The sequence below is a fragment of the Triturus cristatus genome, chromosome 10 (assembly GCF_964204655.1).
Source record: "Triturus cristatus chromosome 10, aTriCri1.1, whole genome shotgun sequence".
Lineage (NCBI taxonomy): Eukaryota > Metazoa > Chordata > Amphibia > Caudata > Salamandridae > Triturus > Triturus cristatus.
The window spans coordinates 146,323,417-146,344,149 of NC_140593.1; the positions used below are offsets into that span (position 1 = coordinate 146,323,417).

The following is a 20,733-nucleotide window of genomic DNA, read 5'->3' on the forward strand; positions in this document are numbered from 1 at the left end:
AGTTGCGACTAGCCATTTGCAGCAATGCTGTTGGTGCGTGGATCCGCGTCTCTAGATGTGCAAAAATCTTTTTTGTTTAATAACTCCAAAACTTTTGATTTGATTTACACCGAATTACAAAAGGGCTCTTTCTGGACCAAAAGCTAGCTTTCTGCCAATTTTTGAGTAATTCCATTCAGGGGTTCGGCCTGTTGCCATGTCTAAAAATTGCCATCCCCATAGGCATTGCTTGGGGAAATATCGTTTTAGGACTCCCCCCTTTTTCTTGGTCCCCGCTTGACGAATCACCCCAAAACTTTACATGCAGAACTAGGAAAAGTAGACCATTGGTAAAATTTGGGAAGTCGTCAAATTAGCAAAGCAAAAAATGCTTCTTCTATGCGGAAAAGTTGGTCCTTACTTTAACTACCTATTGCCATTAGGTAATATATATATATATATATATATTTTCCAACCAAACGCCCTTGCGCTCAGGAATGCACTCGACAATGCTCTATCAATGATTGCCTCGATGCAGCACACATTTCCTCCGTCCATCAATTATAACCATGCCCGACGCGTTTCGAGGCCAGCGCCTCTTAATCATGGGCTTCACACAGAGGCATAGAAAATCTCACCTGTTTGTTTAGTCAATTTATTACGCAAATCCGCCTATAGTGGGCGTGGCTTACAATAAACGCCACATTGCATGCTGGTTAGTGCAGTTCAAACAGGTAAGTGCAGTGTTCATCCTTTAGTGGGCTCCATGCCTCAGCGTAAATTAACAGCTTTTAGTATCCTTTGGTAGGTAGGGACTTCTGGCATTGTGCGCTTTCTTTCGCATTAGAACATTGTGCCTCATGGAAGGGAAACATTGTCCTCCACAGCCTTTCACACAATCGTAAAATGGTGCACCTCCTGTTTCCGCGGCCCGGGCAGCCGCGTGTATTATTTTCCAACCAAACGCCCTTGCGCTCAGGAATGCACTCGACAATGCTCTATCAATGATTGCCTCGATGCAGCACACATTTCCTCCGTCCATCAATTATAACCATGCCCGACGCGTTTCGAGGCCAGCGCCTCTTAATCATGGGCTTCACACAGAGGCATAGAAAATCTCACCTGTTTGTTTAGTCAATTTATTACGCAAATCCGCCTATAGTGGGCGTGGCTTACAATAAACGCCACATTGCATGCTGGTTAGTGCAGTTCAAACAGGTAAGTGCAGTGTTCATCCTTTAGTGGGCTCCATGCCTCAGCGTAAATTAACAGCTTTTAGTATCCTTTGGTAGGTAGGGACTTCTGGCATTGTGCGCTTTCTTTCGCATTAGAACATTGTGCCTCATGGAAGGGAAACATTGTCCTCCACAGCCTTTCACACAATCGTAAAATGGTGCACCTCCTGTTTCCGCGGCCCGGGCAGCCGCGTGTATTATTTTCCAACCAAACGCCCTTGCGCTCAGGAATGCACTCGACAATGCTCTATCAATGATTGCCTCGATGCAGCACACATTTCCTCCGTCCATCAATTATAACCATGCCCGACGCGTTTCGAGGCCAGCGCCTCTTAATCATGGGCTTCACACAGAGGCATAGAAAATCTCACCTGTTTGTTTAGTCAATTTATTACGCAAATCCGCCTATAGTGGGCGTGGCTTACAATAAACGCCACATTGCATGCTGGTTAGTGCAGTTCAAACAGGTAAGTGCAGTGTTCATCCTTTAGTGGGCTCCATGCCTCAGCGTAAATTAACAGCTTTTAGTATCCTTTGGTAGGTAGGGACTTCTGGCATTGTGCGCTTTCTTTCGCATTAGAACATTGTGCCTCATGGAAGGGAAACATTGTCCTCCACAGCCTTTCACACAATCGTAAAATGGTGCACCTCCTGTTTCCGCGGCCCGGGCAGCCGCGTGTATTATTTTCCAACCAAACGCCCTTGCGCTCAGGAATGCACTCGACAATGCTCTATCAATGATTGCCTCGATGCAGCACACATTTCCTCCGTCCATCAATTATAACCATGCCCGACGCGTTTCGAGGCCAGCGCCTCTTAATCATGGGCTTCACACAGAGGCATAGAAAATCTCACCTGTTTGTTTAGTCAATTTATTACGCAAATCCGCCTATAGTGGGCGTGGCTTACAATAAACGCCACATTGCATGCTGGTTAGTGCAGTTCAAACAGGTAAGTGCAGTGTTCATCCTTTAGTGGGCTCCATGCCTCAGCGTAAATTAACAGCTTTTAGTATCCTTTGGTAGGTAGGGACTTCTGGCATTGTGCGCTTTCTTTCGCATTAGAACATTGTGCCTCATGGAAGGGAAACATTGTCCTCCACAGCCTTTCACACAATCGTAAAATGGTGCACCTCCTGTTTCCGCGGCCCGGGCAGCCGCGTGTATTATTTTCCAACCAAACGCCCTTGCGCTCAGGAATGCACTCGACAATGCTCTATCAATGATTGCCTCGATGCAGCACACATTTCCTCCGTCCATCAATTATAACCATGCCCGACGCGTTTCGAGGCCAGCGCCTCTTAATCATGGGCTTCACACAGAGGCATAGAAAATCTCACCTGTTTGTTTAGTCAATTTATTACGCAAATCCGCCTATAGTGGGCGTGGCTTACAATAAACGCCACATTGCATGCTGGTTAGTGCAGTTCAAACAGGTAAGTGCAGTGTTCATCCTTTAGTGGGCTCCATGCCTCAGCGTAAATTAACAGCTTTTAGTATCCTTTGGTAGGTAGGGACTTCTGGCATTGTGCGCTTTCTTTCGCATTAGAACATTGTGCCTCATGGAAGGGAAACATTGTCCTCCACAGCCTTTCACACAATCGTAAAATGGTGCACCTCCTGTTTCCGCGGCCCGGGCAGCCGCGTGTATTATTTTCCAACCAAACGCCCTTGCGCTCAGGAATGCACTCGACAATGCTCTATCAATGATTGCCTCGATGCAGCACACATTTCCTCCGTCCATCAATTATAACCATGCCCGACGCGTTTCGAGGCCAGCGCCTCTTAATCATGGGCTTCACACAGAGGCATAGAAAATCTCACCTGTTTGTTTAGTCAATTTATTACGCAAATCCGCCTATAGTGGGCGTGGCTTACAATAAACGCCACATTGCATGCTGGTTAGTGCAGTTCAAACAGGTAAGTGCAGTGTTCATCCTTTAGTGGGCTCCATGCCTCAGCGTAAATTAACAGCTTTTAGTATCCTTTGGTAGGTAGGGACTTCTGGCATTGTGCGCTTTCTTTCGCATTAGAACATTGTGCCTCATGGAAGGGAAACATTGTCCTCCACAGCCTTTCACACAATCGTAAAATGGTGCACCTCCTGTTTCCGCGGCCCGGGCAGCCGCGTGTATTATTTTCCAACCAAACGCCCTTGCGCTCAGGAATGCACTCGACAATGCTCTATCAATGATTGCCTCGATGCAGCACACATTTCCTCCGTCCATCAATTATAACCATGCCCGACGCGTTTCGAGGCCAGCGCCTCTTAATCATGGGCTTCACACAGAGGCATAGAAAATCTCACCTGTTTGTTTAGTCAATTTATTACGCAAATCCGCCTATAGTGGGCGTGGCTTACAATAAACGCCACATTGCATGCTGGTTAGTGCAGTTCAAACAGGTAAGTGCAGTGTTCATCCTTTAGTGGGCTCCATGCCTCAGCGTAAATTAACAGCTTTTAGTATCCTTTGGTAGGTAGGGACTTCTGGCATTGTGCGCTTTCTTTCGCATTAGAACATTGTGCCTCATGGAAGGGAAACATTGTCCTCCACAGCCTTTCACACAATCGTAAAATGGTGCACCTCCTGTTTCCGCGGCCCGGGCAGCCGCGTGTATTATTTTCCAACCAAACGCCCTTGCGCTCAGGAATGCACTCGACAATGCTCTATCAATGATTGCCTCGATGCAGCACACATTTCCTCCGTCCATCAATTATAACCATGCCCGACGCGTTTCGAGGCCAGCGCCTCTTAATCATGGGCTTCACACAGAGGCATAGAAAATCTCACCTGTTTGTTTAGTCAATTTATTACGCAAATCCGCCTATAGTGGGCGTGGCTTACAATAAACGCCACATTGCATGCTGGTTAGTGCAGTTCAAACAGGTAAGTGCAGTGTTCATCCTTTAGTGGGCTCCATGCCTCAGCGTAAATTAACAGCTTTTAGTATCCTTTGGTAGGTAGGGACTTCTGGCATTGTGCGCTTTCTTTCGCATTAGAACATTGTGCCTCATGGAAGGGAAACATTGTCCTCCACAGCCTTTCACACAATCGTAAAATGGTGCACCTCCTGTTTCCGCGGCCCGGGCAGCCGCGTGTATTATTTTCCAACCAAACGCCCTTGCGCTCAGGAATGCACTCGACAATGCTCTATCAATGATTGCCTCGATGCAGCACACATTTCCTCCGTCCATCAATTATAACCATGCCCGACGCGTTTCGAGGCCAGCGCCTCTTAATCATGGGCTTCACACAGAGGCATAGAAAATCTCACCTGTTTGTTTAGTCAATTTATTACACTATAGGCGGATTTGCGTAATAAATTGACTAAACAAACAGGTGAGATTTTCTATGCCTCTGTGTGAAGCCCATGATTAAGAGGCGCTGGCCTCGAAACGCGTCGGGCATGGTTATAATTGATGGACGGAGGAAATGTGTGCTGCATCGAGGCAATCACTGATAGAGCATTGTCGAGTGCATTCCTGAGCGCAAGGGCGTTTGGTTGGAAAATAATACACGCGGCTGCCCGGGCCGCGGAAACAGGAGGTGCACCATTTTACGATTGTGTGAAAGGCTGTGGAGGACAATGTTTCCCTTCCATGAGGCACAATGTTCTAATGCGAAAGAAAGCGCACAATGCCAGAAGTCCCTACCTACCAAAGGATACTAAAAGCTGTTAATTTACGCTAAGGCATGGAGCCCACTAAAGGATGAACACTGCACTTACCTGTTTGAACTGCACTAACCAGCATGCAATGTGGCGTTTATTGTAAGCCACGCCCACTATAGGCGGATTTGCGTAATAAATTGACTAAACAAACAGGTGAGATTTTCTATGCCTCTGTGTGAAGCCCATGATTAAGAGGCGCTGGCCTCGAAACGCGTCGGGCATGGTTATAATTGATGGACGGAGGAAATGTGTGCTGCATCGAGGCAATCACTGATAGAGCATTGTCGAGTGCATTCCTGAGCGCAAGGGCGTTTGGTTGGAAAATAATACACGCGGCTGCCCGGGCCGCGGAAACAGGAGGTGCACCATTTTACGATTGTGTGAAAGGCTGTGGAGGACAATGTTTCCCTTCCATGAGGCACAATGTTCTAATGCGAAAGAAAGCGCACAATGCCAGAAGTCCCTACCTACCAAAGGATACTAAAAGCTGTTAATTTACGCTAAGGCATGGAGCCCACTAAAGGATGAACACTGCACTTACCTGTTTGAACTGCACTAACCAGCATGCAATGTGGCGTTTATTGTAAGCCACGCCCACTATAGGCGGATTTGCGTAATAAATTGACTAAACAAACAGGTGAGATTTTCTATGCCTCTGTGTGAAGCCCATGATTAAGAGGCGCTGGCCTCGAAACGCGTCGGGCATGGTTATAATTGATGGACGGAGGAAATGTGTGCTGCATCGAGGCAATCACTGATAGAGCATTGTCGAGTGCATTCCTGAGCGCAAGGGCGTTTGGTTGGAAAATAATACACGCGGCTGCCCGGGCCGCGGAAACAGGAGGTGCACCATTTTACGATTGTGTGAAAGGCTGTGGAGGACAATGTTTCCCTTCCATGAGGCACAATGTTCTAATGCGAAAGAAAGCGCACAATGCCAGAAGTCCCTACCTACCAAAGGATACTAAAAGCTGTTAATTTACGCTAAGGCATGGAGCCCACTAAAGGATGAACACTGCACTTACCTGTTTGAACTGCACTAACCAGCATGCAATGTGGCGTTTATTGTAAGCCACGCCCACTATAGGCGGATTTGCGTAATAAATTGACTAAACAAACAGGTGAGATTTTCTATGCCTCTGTGTGAAGCCCATGATTAAGAGGCGCTGGCCTCGAAACGCGTCGGGCATGGTTATAATTGATGGACGGAGGAAATGTGTGCTGCATCGAGGCAATCACTGATAGAGCATTGTCGAGTGCATTCCTGAGCGCAAGGGCGTTTGGTTGGAAAATAATACACGCGGCTGCCCGGGCCGCGGAAACAGGAGGTGCACCATTTTACGATTGTGTGAAAGGCTGTGGAGGACAATGTTTCCCTTCCATGAGGCACAATGTTCTAATGCGAAAGAAAGCGCACAATGCCAGAAGTCCCTACCTACCAAAGGATACTAAAAGCTGTTAATTTACGCTAAGGCATGGAGCCCACTAAAGGATGAACACTGCACTTACCTGTTTGAACTGCACTAACCAGCATGCAATGTGGCGTTTATTGTAAGCCACGCCCACTATAGGCGGATTTGCGTAATAAATTGACTAAACAAACAGGTGAGATTTTCTATGCCTCTGTGTGAAGCCCATGATTAAGAGGCGCTGGCCTCGAAACGCGTCGGGCATGGTTATAATTGATGGACGGAGGAAATGTGTGCTGCATCGAGGCAATCACTGATAGAGCATTGTCGAGTGCATTCCTGAGCGCAAGGGCGTTTGGTTGGAAAATAATACACGCGGCTGCCCGGGCCGCGGAAACAGGAGGTGCACCATTTTACGATTGTGTGAAAGGCTGTGGAGGACAATGTTTCCCTTCCATGAGGCACAATGTTCTAATGCGAAAGAAAGCGCACAATGCCAGAAGTCCCTACCTACCAAAGGATACTAAAAGCTGTTAATTTACGCTAAGGCATGGAGCCCACTAAAGGATGAACACTGCACTTACCTGTTTGAACTGCACTAACCAGCATGCAATGTGGCGTTTATTGTAAGCCACGCCCACTATAGGCGGATTTGCGTAATAAATTGACTAAACAAACAGGTGAGATTTTCTATGCCTCTGTGTGAAGCCCATGATTAAGAGGCGCTGGCCTCGAAACGCGTCGGGCATGGTTATAATTGATGGACGGAGGAAATGTGTGCTGCATCGAGGCAATCACTGATAGAGCATTGTCGAGTGCATTCCTGAGCGCAAGGGCGTTTGGTTGGAAAATAATACACGCGGCTGCCCGGGCCGCGGAAACAGGAGGTGCACCATTTTACGATTGTGTGAAAGGCTGTGGAGGACAATGTTTCCCTTCCATGAGGCACAATGTTCTAATGCGAAAGAAAGCACACAATGCCAGAAGTCCCTACCTACCAAAGGATACTAAAAGCTGTTAATTTACGCTAAGGCATGGAGCCCACTAAAGGATGAACACTGCACTTACCTGTTTGAACTGCACTAACCAGCATGCAATGTGGCGTTTATTGTAAGCCACGCCCACTATAGGCGGATTTGCGTAATAAATTGACTAAACAAACAGGTGAGATTTTCTATGCCTCTGTGTGAAGCCCATGATTAAGAGGCGCTGGCCTCGAAACGCGTCGGGCATGGTTATAATTGATGGACGGAGGAAATGTGTGCTGCATCGAGGCAATCACTGATAGAGCATTGTCGAGTGCATTCCTGAGCGCAAGGGCGTTTGGTTGGAAAATAATACACGCGGCTGCCCGGGCCGCGGAAACAGGAGGTGCACCATTTTACGATTTTGTGAAAGGCTGTGGAGGACAATGTTTCCCTTCCATGAGGCACAATGTTCTAATGCGAAAGAAAGCGCACAATGCCAGAAGTCCCTACCTACCAAAGGATACTAAAAGCTGTTAATTTACGCTAAGGCATGGAGCCCACTAAAGGATGAACACTGCACTTACCTGTTTGAACTGCACTAACCAGCATGCAATGTGGCGTTTATTGTAAGCCACGCCCACTATAGGCGGATTTGCGTAATAAATTGACTAAACAAACAGGTGAGATTTTCTATGCCTCTGTGTGAAGCCCATGATTAAGAGGCGCTGGCCTCGAAACGCGTCGGGCATGGTTATAATTGATGGACGGAGGAAATGTGTGCTGCATCGAGGCAATCACTGATAGAGCATTGTCGAGTGCATTCCTGAGCGCAAGGGCGTTTGGTTGGAAAATAATACACGCGGCTGCCCGGGCCGCGGAAACAGGAGGTGCACCATTTTACGATTGTGTGAAAGGCTGTGGAGGACAATGTTTCCCTTCCATGAGGCACAATGTTCTAATGCGAAAGAAAGCGCACAATGCCAGAAGTCCCTACCTACCAAAGGATACTAAAAGCTGTTAATTTACGCTAAGGCATGGAGCCCACTAAAGGATGAACACTGCACTTACCTGTTTGAACTGCACTAACCAGCATGCAATGTGGCGTTTATTGTAAGCCACGCCCACTATAGGCGGATTTGCGTAATAAATTGACTAAACAAACAGGTGAGATTTTCTATGCCTCTGTGTGAAGCCCATGATTAAGAGGCGCTGGCCTCGAAACGCGTCGGGCATGGTTATAATTGATGGACGGAGGAAATGTGTGCTGCATCGAGGCAATCACTGATAGAGCATTGTCGAGTGCATTCCTGAGCGCAAGGGCGTTTGGTTGGAATATATATATATATATATATATATATATATATATATATATATATCTCTCTCTCTGCTGGAAAGAAACAAAGAGTAAAGTAGTGATATAGTTTGGTGTGATAAAAAAAGATCTGATGCACCGCTTTTGACTTAAAATCTTGCATCAATCATAACATGTTCTATGACATCACTCATAACAGTGCAGGGCTGGGTGCAAATTATAGTTAGCTCAGTTAACTATAACTGGTGAAATTCTGTGGTTTATTTTTAGTTCAAAATGTTATGTTGGCACCAGCATATTCACCTAACTAACGTCACTTTAACCTTTTATTTTTTTCAGTGACTTTCTAGTTTTTTTAATTAAAAATAAAAATAAAAAATCATCTTTTTATCACACCAACTATAATGTCAATTTAACCTTTTTTCAGTGAATTTAAATTTTTTTGTAAAGTAATAATTCATTACCATACCCCAAGCCAATTCCAGCCGCGCATGTCCATGCCTTATAAATGCTCAGCATTTAATATAGTCGGTTATCTTTTCTCTGGGAAGTTTTTAGTGTCTTTTGTTGTCATTCGTTGTTGACTTAATGACTGTTTTTATATCTAGCATGTCTGAATAGTTTGTTTTATATCTAGCATGTCTGAATAGTTTGAGTTTTTCTGTCTCCAGTAAGAAGAAACTTTAAAGAAATGTGTAACTCTCGCAAAGATGTTTTTTAAATGCCAGTGTGTAAATGTGCTATCTAGACTACTAGTTTTTGCTACATTTCAGTGATGTATTATCTTTATTCTTCATTAGCTGTTATAACACCTAGGTTAATGAAGTAATTTGAATTGCACATCAAATTGATTTGCACCTGTAATATCTAGATCTTTTAGCCATCCATGAGATTTATTTGGTTGTCTAAGATGTATCTTGTCTGTCTTCTACAGAGGTATAACTGCTATAAACACCACTGGAGTGACACGCGCAAGCCTGTTGTTCTTGAAGTAACTCCCGGAGGAATTGACCAGATTGATCCAGGAAATAACCGAATTCTCTGCTCCTATGACTACAGGAATATTGAAGGATTTGCTGAACTTTCTGACTATCAGGGAGGGTTCTGCATTATTTATGGAGGCTTTAGTAGATTGGTGAGGACCCTAAGCCAAAATTTCGGATTGATGTAATATGAGCACAATAGGAGTTTTGAAATGATAGGTTCCTGTTTCTGTTCACATGCAACAACCCGATCACACTTATTCTCCTGCTCTTAAGTGTGCTACTTTAGTGTTTGCTAGTTACTGGCACTTTAGCATTGTGTAATGGTGGTTAATTGTGTGCCAAAACGTATAAAACATCTTTGTGTTTTGTGTTGCATATGCTGGTTGAATCAATTGTTCTTCAATGAACGGGTAGGTTTTAAAATATTTAATGCCCATATTTTGTTGATTCTTTGTGTTCCTATATCTTATTTTCATTCCTGAAGTAAGGTAATCATTTTGCAAATTAAATTTAAAAGGGTAGATGGAAGGAGACTTTTTTTTTCTTTCAGGTAGTTGCTCCCTGCTATTGCCATCACGTTTCTTAGAATAACCCATGATTCTATTTCCATTTAACATGGAATCAAATCCCCTAAAATCCATTTTTGCCTTCACTTAACCCAGATTTCTAAAAACAGTGATACAAAAAATCCCATGCTAATAGACAAATAGAAAATATGGGAAAGTCAGTCTCGCTGATGATATTTATGCTTCTCTTATGTGAAATTTAATTTGAACTGAGACTTGTGAGGATGACAAATAATGGATATTTCTACAATATTGCACAGAAGTCTTGATTTTGTTAAAGAAATTGAAGTATTTTACACTAGGTTACTATTTTTCTCAGCAACAATTACTTTGCATTTCCTATTAAACCTGTCAAAAGCTAGCGCAACATTCTCATGTTAAACCCATGCTTGGGTCCTGATCGATGTCATTAACAACCTGCTTTCATTCAAGCAGCCTATGGCAGTTGACCTTTTATTAGTTTTGGGTCCTGTGAGCAGTATTAAAGTTGTCCCCATTTGGTGTGAAGTCACCTAGAGTTAGATGTCCAAGAATGTCTTAAAAACAATGAGGCCCAAAATTACAGTTGTGTAACACAATTATGCACCAAGAGAAGTCATTCTATGATAAATCCCAGTTGTATATAGTATTTAGTACAACTGTTTTACCAAATCCTGTAATGGGTACCAAAGTTATGAAACAAATGAAAAAGTAATTCCACATTTGGAATAATTTGGCATCAATGGCTGTTTGTTGGAAAGAAAAGCGAGGTTCTGGGCAATTTCAGAAGAGACCTCTTCGGATTCTGGGGGTTCTTACCACTCTGTATTCTGAGTTGCTTTCAGCATCCATCACTGGAATCTATGTTGAAGGACTTGATCTGAGGACTAGTGTGACTAGTGTCAGTTCTTTTGCAACTTTGCAAGGGAAGAGATTTTTTTGTCACAAGTGGAGAGAGAGAGCTGTTGATGGTATGAGGGAATGATTTCCATGCTCGTTGAGGCATCTGTATTGGGGCAGGAGAAAAGGATGTAGAGCCATGTGATGCCTTCCACATTGAGAGACGGATTGCAGATGCTGGGTTTGGAATTTATGCAATGGGTTCCTTTTACTCTGGTCTTTTTTACTATGTTAGCTCCTCGCTTCCTTCTGTATGCTCCTTGTGAGCTGTTGAGTGTTTTGGTTATGCTGTTTCAATATGCGTCATTAACAGACTAGAAAAGGTACTGGGCTAATATGGATGCCATACAAGGCACACAAAGGCGTGCATATTTTCTTTTTTCTTGGTGTCTGTGATTATGAGAAGCTGGTCTGGCATATGATGTACACTTATGTAAGTGGACACCTTGCATCAGTCCAGACAACCCTTATGGTGATTTAAGAGGTCTTAGACATCCTTAGAAAGTTCTCTAAGTGGTAGCTGTGGAGAGCAGCCTTCAAGCTTAGTCCAGAAGGAGTGTAAAGCAGCTTGTTTTACCAGAATGCAATCTTATAGTACAGATTTAGTGAAAAAGAACCACACAAAGTATTCATAAAAATATGTATTTAATATATAATACTCTCTACCACATACAAATATCTCCTACCCAGATATATGCACAATGCACACAATATTTAGCAAAGAAACACAGTGAATAGCAAGTAATACACAGTGTACCCCAGGTGGGGACCATACCATATACTAAGGAAGTGGTATAAGAACCACAACTCGGATCAAGACATGGTTAAGAGAACGTAAAAGTACTGGGGACCCACAGAACCACCGAAGGTAAGTAGATAGGGACCCCACGGAGAGCGTGCTCCGTACAAGTCTACATGTACGTCGCAGTTGGATTTTTAAAGATAATGGACCCTGAAGAAAGCCCGTGGAAGACAGAAGGTTGGAGAGCCACCCCACCGATGGATAACCCTAGTACCCATGTACACCTGCACCAGGGAAGCCGGGTGCATGTGTGTGAAGTGGTGTCAGAAACCACAGTCAAACCCAATGGAGGACTTCAGGAAAGTGCTGCTGCTGAAGAAGGAGAAAGTGTCCTGTGGAATCCGAAGGTGGATTCAAGTTGAGAGGTACCTGCAAGCACAGGGGGCAGTCTATGTGACTCAAAAGTGACCTGGAGACTTGGAAGACGAATGCCCTCCGATGTCGGGTGTTGCAGGAGAATTGACGCGGACCTTGACTCTGCAACTGTGAGGACCAGGCGACGCTGAGGACGTCTAGAAACCGTACAAGAGCTGTCCCACGAAGGATGTCGAGTGCTGCAGGGTCGGTGTCCGGCAGGAGTACTAACATGCCTTGGCAAATGCAACCAACGCAGGAGCTTAAGAAGGATTAGCGTTGGGACCAGCAAGGTCCAGGGGATTCACCACAATCAGGGGAGTCAGGGCAGGTCCGAGTAATCAGGGGAGCCAAAGAGAAGCAAAGGTGACCCTCAAATGGACCCACAGGCCGAAGTTGCAAGAGGACCTCAAGCAGCTCACCAAAAGATGCAGGCCGCAATGTGGTGTGGCGCAAGATTCTGGTCACAGGAGATTCTCGAGGTAGGGGCTACTTGGAGCACGAAGATCTTTTTGGGGAAAAGTCAAGAAGCCTTTACAACTGCAAGTTGAGGCGGTGCGCAGGGGTCCAGTTATTGGAACCCCCACAAGGGATACTGACCTCAAACTTGGTGAGAGGACAGGGCAGGCCTCCGGAGCTGTGGAAAACCACCACCTGTGTTGCAGAGCTGTTGGGAGTCTGAGGAGCTCAAGCTCAGCAGACCGATCGACTTGGTTGCGGTGCCTGCTTCACTGCAAGGGAGATTCCTTCAGGTGTCTCTGATGCCCACAGGCCTTGGAATATTCTTGTATGGTGCAGAGGCACAGATGATGCAGCATACTGGAAGGGAGACGAAGTCGAGCCCAAATGAAGTCCAGAGTGCCCAGATGATAGAAAAAGAAGTGGTGTCTGAGCTGAATTTTATCCCACGACGAATCTAGGGACCTACACCCAAGTAAGCCCTTAAGTACCCTAGGGAAAGTGTTGGGATGATTCAGGGGACCCTTCGAGGGGAGGGTCTGGACAGTGGGGAGGTCACTCCCATGTCCTTTGTCTAGTTTTGCTAGTTTTGCTAACAGCTCCCAGGACTGGTTTGAACTTGACTATGCATGGGGACACCAAATGTGCCCCTCATGCAGACTGAATGGCACTGGCAAGCGCACCCACCCTGCCCCAATACACTAAATCCTGTCTGGGAAGTGGTCACACCTCCCTGTGACAGGATGCCTATTGTTCTGCCTTCCCCTGCTCGAGCCAGGCTCAGCAGCAGGAGGGCAGAATCGTGTGTCTGGTCGGCTGGTACCGGGGACATGGAGAGCCTAACGGGGGGCTCCTCTAGTGCTTGGAATCATACCTCCCACACCGTTTACGATGTTAGGGTATGATTCCAACATGTTTGATACCAAACATGATAGGATTTGTTGCAGCCAGTTTCGAGATGATCATCGCGTAATTACGCGATGCCCCTTTATATGGTAAATGGCTGCTTCACTGACAACCCGGGAGAATGGACTCTATAGGCCGCAGGGGTGCCCTGTTTATGCACGGACACCCTCTCACTTAAAACCAAGCACTCTGCCTTCAGGATTGTAAAGGCCGGCTACAGGGGTGATTTATAGCTTTTAAGTGCAGTGACCCTAGATATGAACCTATATCTTTAGTAAATGGTGCGAGCACCAGCTTACACTGGCTGCAATGGCAGGCCTGTAGTTCCATTTTGAATGGTCTCTCATGGGTGGCATAATACATGCTTCAGCCCTTGGGAGACCTCTGGGGTACCTATGCCCTAGGTTACTTGGTACCATATGCTAGGGACTTATAAGAGTACCCCAGTATCCAATCTGGGATGTACTTAAATACTGAACATGGCAATTTAGGGAGAAAGCAGACTGGGGTCCTGATTAGTAGTATCCCAGTCAGACTAGTCAAGAACAGCTTAGCATCAGTGGGGGTAACCATAGAAGCAGATCCTACTTTCCTGCAGTGATCCATTGGTACTTTAAAAAAAAAAAACTTATAAGCCTTATATTTCCATTTTATAATACAGTACAAAGAACCAGACAGCAAGTAGTGGTATATACGGTGGGTGAGATAAGCATAAAAGGCATGTACTGTTTTACATATAACATTATTAGCACAGGACGCAGAAGGCTCCACAGTATGACATTGGGCCTCACCCCATTGGACTTGAACCCCCCTCCCGGTCAGCACGTCCCGTCCCGGACTCCCAGTCAAACGTTCCTTTCCACTATCATCAGCCTCTTCACTTCCCGAGGAGGATTCATCTGATGCCGGATTCAGGAGGGCATGGCATAGGGCTCTCCAGTCTGTTAGATGCTCTGCTAATTATGCAACTTCATATGAATTTCTTCTGCTAGTGACCACTCTATTATGTTCCTGTGCCAGGCGCTCTTTGACCCATCCAAGTTATGGCAACTGTGTGTCTAGCCAATACCAAGTGTAAACCTTTGTATCACAGTTTCCATCCTTTTGGTCGCTTGACATTACCTTATAAACAGCACTGGGGCGAAGGGACTGTGTGTAGATTGGTGGTCCGGACAATATCAGCTACGAGCTGGCTCTAAAATGTCTGTACCAAAGTGCAATGCCAGGCTAAGTGCAAAAAGTTGCCATCCTCTGTACCACCTCAGTGACAGCTATCAGGATATGTAGGGGTAGAGCCCTAGGTATAAGATAAGTGCTGTGAAAAAGTTGTAATGTACCAACTGGAAACGAGCATTGCTGGAGACAGTATGCATTAGTTTATTAACCTGTGTCTAATCCCTATCAGATAGTGGTGTCGAGGTCCAAATCCAACCCCAAACTTGCCTGGAGAAGGGTCCCAACTGCCTCAGCCCGCATGGCTCTATATTGTAAGGATATTAGGTGGTGTCCCGTGCCACAGGTCAGTAAGACCCAAAGTAGTTGTGTGGGACCGGGGCTCGCAAGGGTATGAACGCCAGGGAGTCTTAGCTAAGTCCGCCAGGCTAACATGTTGTAAAAAATTACCAGGGTCAAGCGTGTATTCCTGGCGCTCCTCCTCAAAAGTGCTAAAGCTTTCTCCGGGGTACAGATGTCCCAGAAGTGCACACCCACCACGCCTGAAAGGACATATTGTCTAACTGTCTAATCGGTTTTAATGTTCACATATCAAGTACCCTGTGGAGTTGTGCCCGTTTTAGAACGGTCTGCACAAAATGCTGCCTGATAAAAGCTGTGTCGCACTATGTATGGGAGGTCGGCCGACTTCCCAGCCCCCTCCATCAACTGTTCAGGTAAGCGGCCAACCGCTGTACTACCCGCCAGCAGTCTCTTCTCCCAATTTTCGTCCAAAACTAGCCATAGGGCTGCATGCTGAAGGTGCGCGGCATAGTAGTATAAATCTATACATGGAACTTCCAGTCCCCCATCTTCATAATGTTTGGTTAGGGTAGTTAAAGCCACTCTGCTACGCTGGCCCACCCAGAGAGGCACATTCAAAAGGGAGTTGAGTTGCTTAAGTATCATGCGCAGTAGGGGACAGAGTGAGTTTTGCAGTACAAATAGACTTTGCGGAAGCAGCATAATTTTTGCAGTAGCCATCCGGCCAATTAGGGAGAGGGGTACGGTGGTCCAAAATGTTACTGACGTCCTCAAGGACTCCAGGACCCTCTCCACTGGTAAGATGTAAGCAAAACTGTTTGGCCCTAGAATGTGCCACTTTGATTCCCAAATACCAAATTTGCTCTAATTCCCAACGCAATCCCAAAACCGGTAAATGATCCACTGGCGTGCCTACCAAAGAGGCTAGTAGGAATATTAAGGACTTATTGCGATTCAGACGAAGACCCAAGATATTCCCGGAATTCATCTAGCAGCTGTAAAAGCCGCTGCAAGGCATTCCGAGAGGAGGAAAGATAAAATAAGGCATCATTGGCATATAGGGAAATAACATGCTGTACCCCACCAACCCATATGCCCCAGTAATGCAGCATCTAATGTGCCCATATAGCGAACAGCTCTATTGCCAACGCAAACAAAAGGGGGGGAGAGAGGGCACACCTGGCGGGGTCCCCTACCAAGTTTCCATGCCTCCGAGGAGTATTGTCCCACCCTCACCCCTATAGCCGTGTGTGTGTGTAAAGGAGCTGAACCCACCTGAGATATCTAGGGCTGAATCCCATAGTCTGCAGTACCTGTACCTGAAGTAGATAGCCCCAATCCACGGTGTCGAAGGCCTTTCTCAGATCGATCTACACAAACACGAGTTCTTCATTGCATTGTTCTATCTCATGTAGTGCATGCGTCAGATGCTGGAGGTTCATGCCGGTGCTTCTTCCTGGGATAAAACCACACTGGTCCTCATGAACCAAACGTGGCATATGTGGTGATACTAAGGGTCTTACTAAGTATTTTCACACCCATGTTTACCATAGTGAGAGATCTGTATACTGTAGGGTCAGTGGCATCACCCCCGGTTTAAGGAGCATACAGATCTCGCCTTCCTGCATCATAGGTGAAAAAACGCCAAGTCCTGAAGCCTCCCTAAAACCTCCAGGAGTTTGTGCAATAATGTGGGCAAAACATCTGGTGTAACTCAGATTTGAGCCCATCTCCACCCGGTCTTTTGGCCCGTGGGAGCATATTAAGCGTCGATCTAAGCTCTTCTAGCATTAATTGTTCGTTCAGCCAACCCCTCCAGAAAGGGGAGTAGTCATTTGCTCTGACGTTCTAATCCACTATTAAAGTCAACGGGGTGACCCTGTATCCCTCGGAATCTGGGTATTGTCGTTATAGTCTACTAAGCAGTTCCTGGGGTTAGAAAATAATTCCTTTAAGGTGATGGAAATTTACCAGTAGCAAATTGTTATTTAACTAAAGCACACACAAAAGATCATTCAGTTTGAGTGTATATTTTACTTTTAAATATCTCTTTTGGTCAAACAGACTGTCATACAACAAGTATAGATAATGCAAACCGTTAATTAGTGACTGATGTGACGTGGTGAAAAGGGTAAGGAAATTGTCAGCCACAACATAAACCCATAAATGACAAAACATAATAAAAAGTATATACATAAATCTCTGTCCAAAGGTTTAGTTCAAACAGTAACCCGAAATGTCAATTTTTATGGTTACAATGACAATGGACATGAGTCAATGGTACGTCGATGTTTTGACACAAGTGTCTGTACAATAGGGTCATCACGTAGGGTCTTCTTCAGGACAAAAACAGTATGACAGTAGACGTAAAATACACTCCTCTAGTCCTGGATGGAGTGAAGTATGGATCTTGTCAAGGCATCCTGAAATACTTGGCTAGTCAAGTAGAGTCAAGTAGCTGACGGTTCTTGTGCACATCAAGTGTGACGCTGCAATTCTTTCAAGAAAACCCAGGAAACAATTGTTCCGTATTTTCTATTGCAATTCGTGATTGACCGATCTTTTACCCTTCTGGAGGGTTCCTCTACCATTCAATTAACCCTTGCTTAACCTCTGGGGCTTCTGACTATGCCCCAGAGGATAACCCCTGCTTAACCACTGGGGCTTCTGACTACGCGGACCTTGGATTCTTCACTTGGAGCCTTTGGGCACCCAGTTCTTGCCCATGTGGAAGACGACCTTTTGACTAGCCAAGTATTTCATGATGCCTTGACAAGATCCATACTTCACTCCATCCAGGACTGTAGGAGTGTATTTTACGTCTACCCAGCTGTCACACTGTTTTTGTCCTAAAGAAGACCCTACGTGATGACGCTATAGTACAGACACTTGGGTCGAAACGTTGACGTACCATTGACTCATGTCCATAGTCATTGTAACCATAAAAAAGTTGATATTTCGGGTTACTGTTTGAACTAAACCCTTTTACAGAGATATATATATATAATTTTTATTATGTTTTGTCATTTATGTAGTTTTTTTGGCTGAAAGTTCCCTCACCTTTTTCACCACGTCACATCAGTCACTAAGTGTTTGCATTGTCTATACTTGTTATTGTATGACAGTCTGTTGTTTGACCAAAAGCGATATTTAAAAGTAAAATATATACTCAAAATATATACCTCTACGACCACTTCGCCAACCACCCATCAGATGCCACAGGCGGCCCGTCCCCCAGACACACCAGCCAGTCCACCATCTCTACCTGGACTCCGATCACGGCCGAAGACACCACCTCGACCATGAAAGGCATCCACTTGGGGGGCCCCCACTGACCCCTGCCCCCCTCACATCTACCACAGAGCCACCACTACCATCGCACCCAAACTACAACACGTCATCAACACCACCTTCGAATCAGGCACCTTCCCAAACGACTGGAAACGCGCAGAAGTCAAGCCCCTGCTCAAGAAGCCCACAGTTGACCCCACCGACCTCAAGAACTACCGGCCCATCTCGCTCCTCCCATTCGCAGCCAAAGCTGCAGAGAAAACAGTCAACAGGGAACTGACATGATTCATCGAAGACCATGCCGTCCTCGACACGTCCCAATCAGGATTCCGGAGCAACCACAGCACCGAGACCGCCCTACTCGCCGCCACGGATGACATCCGCACCCTCTTGGACCAAGGACACTCCGCAGCCCTCATCCTACTCAACCTATCAGCAGCCTTCGACACAGTCTCCCACCGTACACTCATCGCCAGAGTATATGACGCCGGCATACAAGGAACAGCCCTAGACTGGATCCGATCATTCCTCACCGAAAGAAGCCAAAGAATCAGATTGCCACTCTTCCTTTCCGACCCCACGAATATCACATGCGGAGTCCCACAGGGGTAGTCACTGAGCCCAACCCTCTTCAATGTCACCATGGCCCCCCTCGCTGCCATTGTCTGACAACACTGCCTCAACATCGTATCCTACGCCTACAACACCCACCTCATCCATCCTCTCCCTCACCAAAGACCCCGCCTCCGCAGACTCCACTTCCAAAAAAGGATGCAGGAAGTAGCAGTCTGGATGACCAACAGCTGCCTTAAACTCAACGCCGAAAAGATCGAAGTCCTCATCCTTGGAACCACCCCCATAGCATGGGACAACACCTAGTGGCCGTCAGACCTCGGAAGCCCACCGACCCCCCTCGGACCACGCCAAAAACCTCGTCATCATACTCAACTCATACCTCACCATGAAGCGACAGGTCAACGCCGTCCCCTCCAGCTGCTTCAACACCCTGTGAATACTCAGCAAGACTTTCAAGTGGATCCCCCCCTGAGTCGAGGAAGACAGTCACCCATGCACTTATCACCAGCAGACTTGACCATGAAAACGTGCTCTACGCCGCCATAAACAAGTCCTTACTCCGCAAACCCCAGACGATACAGAACACCGACACCAGACTCGTCCTCCGCACCCCCCGGCACAAACACATCAGTCAACACCTATGAAGGCTCCACTGGCTCCCCTTGGAGAAAAAAGTCACCTTCAAAATCCACACCCACGCCTACAAATGCCTACACAACACCGGACCCGACTACCTCAACAACAATCAACTTCCACGTACCCAAAATGAACCTCCGATCTTCCAACCTCGCACTGGCCGAAACCCCGCGCATCCACAGAGCCAGAGCAGGCGGAAGATCATTCTCCCACATCACGGCCAAAACATGGAACGAACTCCCGGCAGACATCAGACACGCCCCCTCCCTGAACACCTTCAGGAGGACTCTCAAGACCTGGCTCTTCGGCTGAACAGATCTCCTGCTTCCCCTACCCCACTCAGCACCTTGAGACCCTCACGGGTGAGTAGCGCGTTTACAATACCCTGATTGATTGATTGAAACCTAATGATCTTTTGTGTGCGCTTTAGTTAAAGAACAAATTGCTACTTGTAAACTTCTATTACTTTAAAGGAATTATTTTCTACTGCACGGAACTGCTTTGTAGACATTGTAATCCACTGCATATATGTGCTGCAAGTGTCTGCGGAACACCTCCACAATACCCGCCCTGGTGGTAACCCTTGCCCCAGTCGGAGAGACTAAACTTGTCAGAATCTGAGGTGACCGTTTGTTGCAAAATCCAGGCCAATTAGCACCCAAATGTATCCCCTTTACGGTGCAGACGCTGTCGATACTGACTTAAAGTGTATTTGTCTAGTCTGTCCCACATATCCGAGATATGCCAACGCATGTCATGTTCATCCTGGAGCAAGGCTGGAGTAGTTGGATGGATAGCCTGGGTCTGAGTGAGTGTCTGCTCTGCCTCGCACAGGTCAGCCTGTCTACAGACCCCACATTTCAGTCCCATACATGCACCCCTTAACACCGCCTTGAGTGCCTCCCAATTTGACTCAAAATATCCACATGTATCTTCCAGTAACCTCCCGGAGCGCAGAAGTCGTGGGGTTTCTTGCCTGGTCTAGTCGGGGCCCTCAGAGTCCAAAACACAGTTGAAGCTGCCCAGCCACTCTAATGGGCAATCAACCTCCTGCGTAAGAAGGTCTTGCATGTTTTTAAACACAAAAGGCAGGGTCGTCGGTAGTTTGGCGCATATGTGCTAAGCATGGTGATATGTCTTCACACACGGTTCACTGGATGGGAAGCCTATCTACCTCCCACATCCACCTCCATGTAAGTGAGGGAAAACGGGACTCCCGGGCATCCCA

The 20,733-nt window shown here is 46.3% G+C and overlaps 1 protein-coding gene across 5 annotated transcripts in view; it reads left to right on the forward strand.

The window, feature by feature from the left end:
- Nucleotides 1-20,733, forward strand: part of DNAJC13 (DnaJ heat shock protein family (Hsp40) member C13) — a 1,667,846-nt gene that overhangs the window by 261,417 nt on the left and 1,385,696 nt on the right. For all 5 annotated transcript variants that reach the window (XR_014970022.1, XM_085630673.1, XM_085630671.1 and 2 more), the window contains exon 6: nucleotides 9,509-9,709. Coding sequence is in view for 4 of the 5 variants with exons in the window: in XM_085630673.1 (XP_085486799.1) it covers nucleotides 9,509-9,709 (201 nt within the window). In the remaining variant the exon portion in view is untranslated. The remainder of the gene's footprint in view (nucleotides 1-9,508; nucleotides 9,710-20,733) is intronic.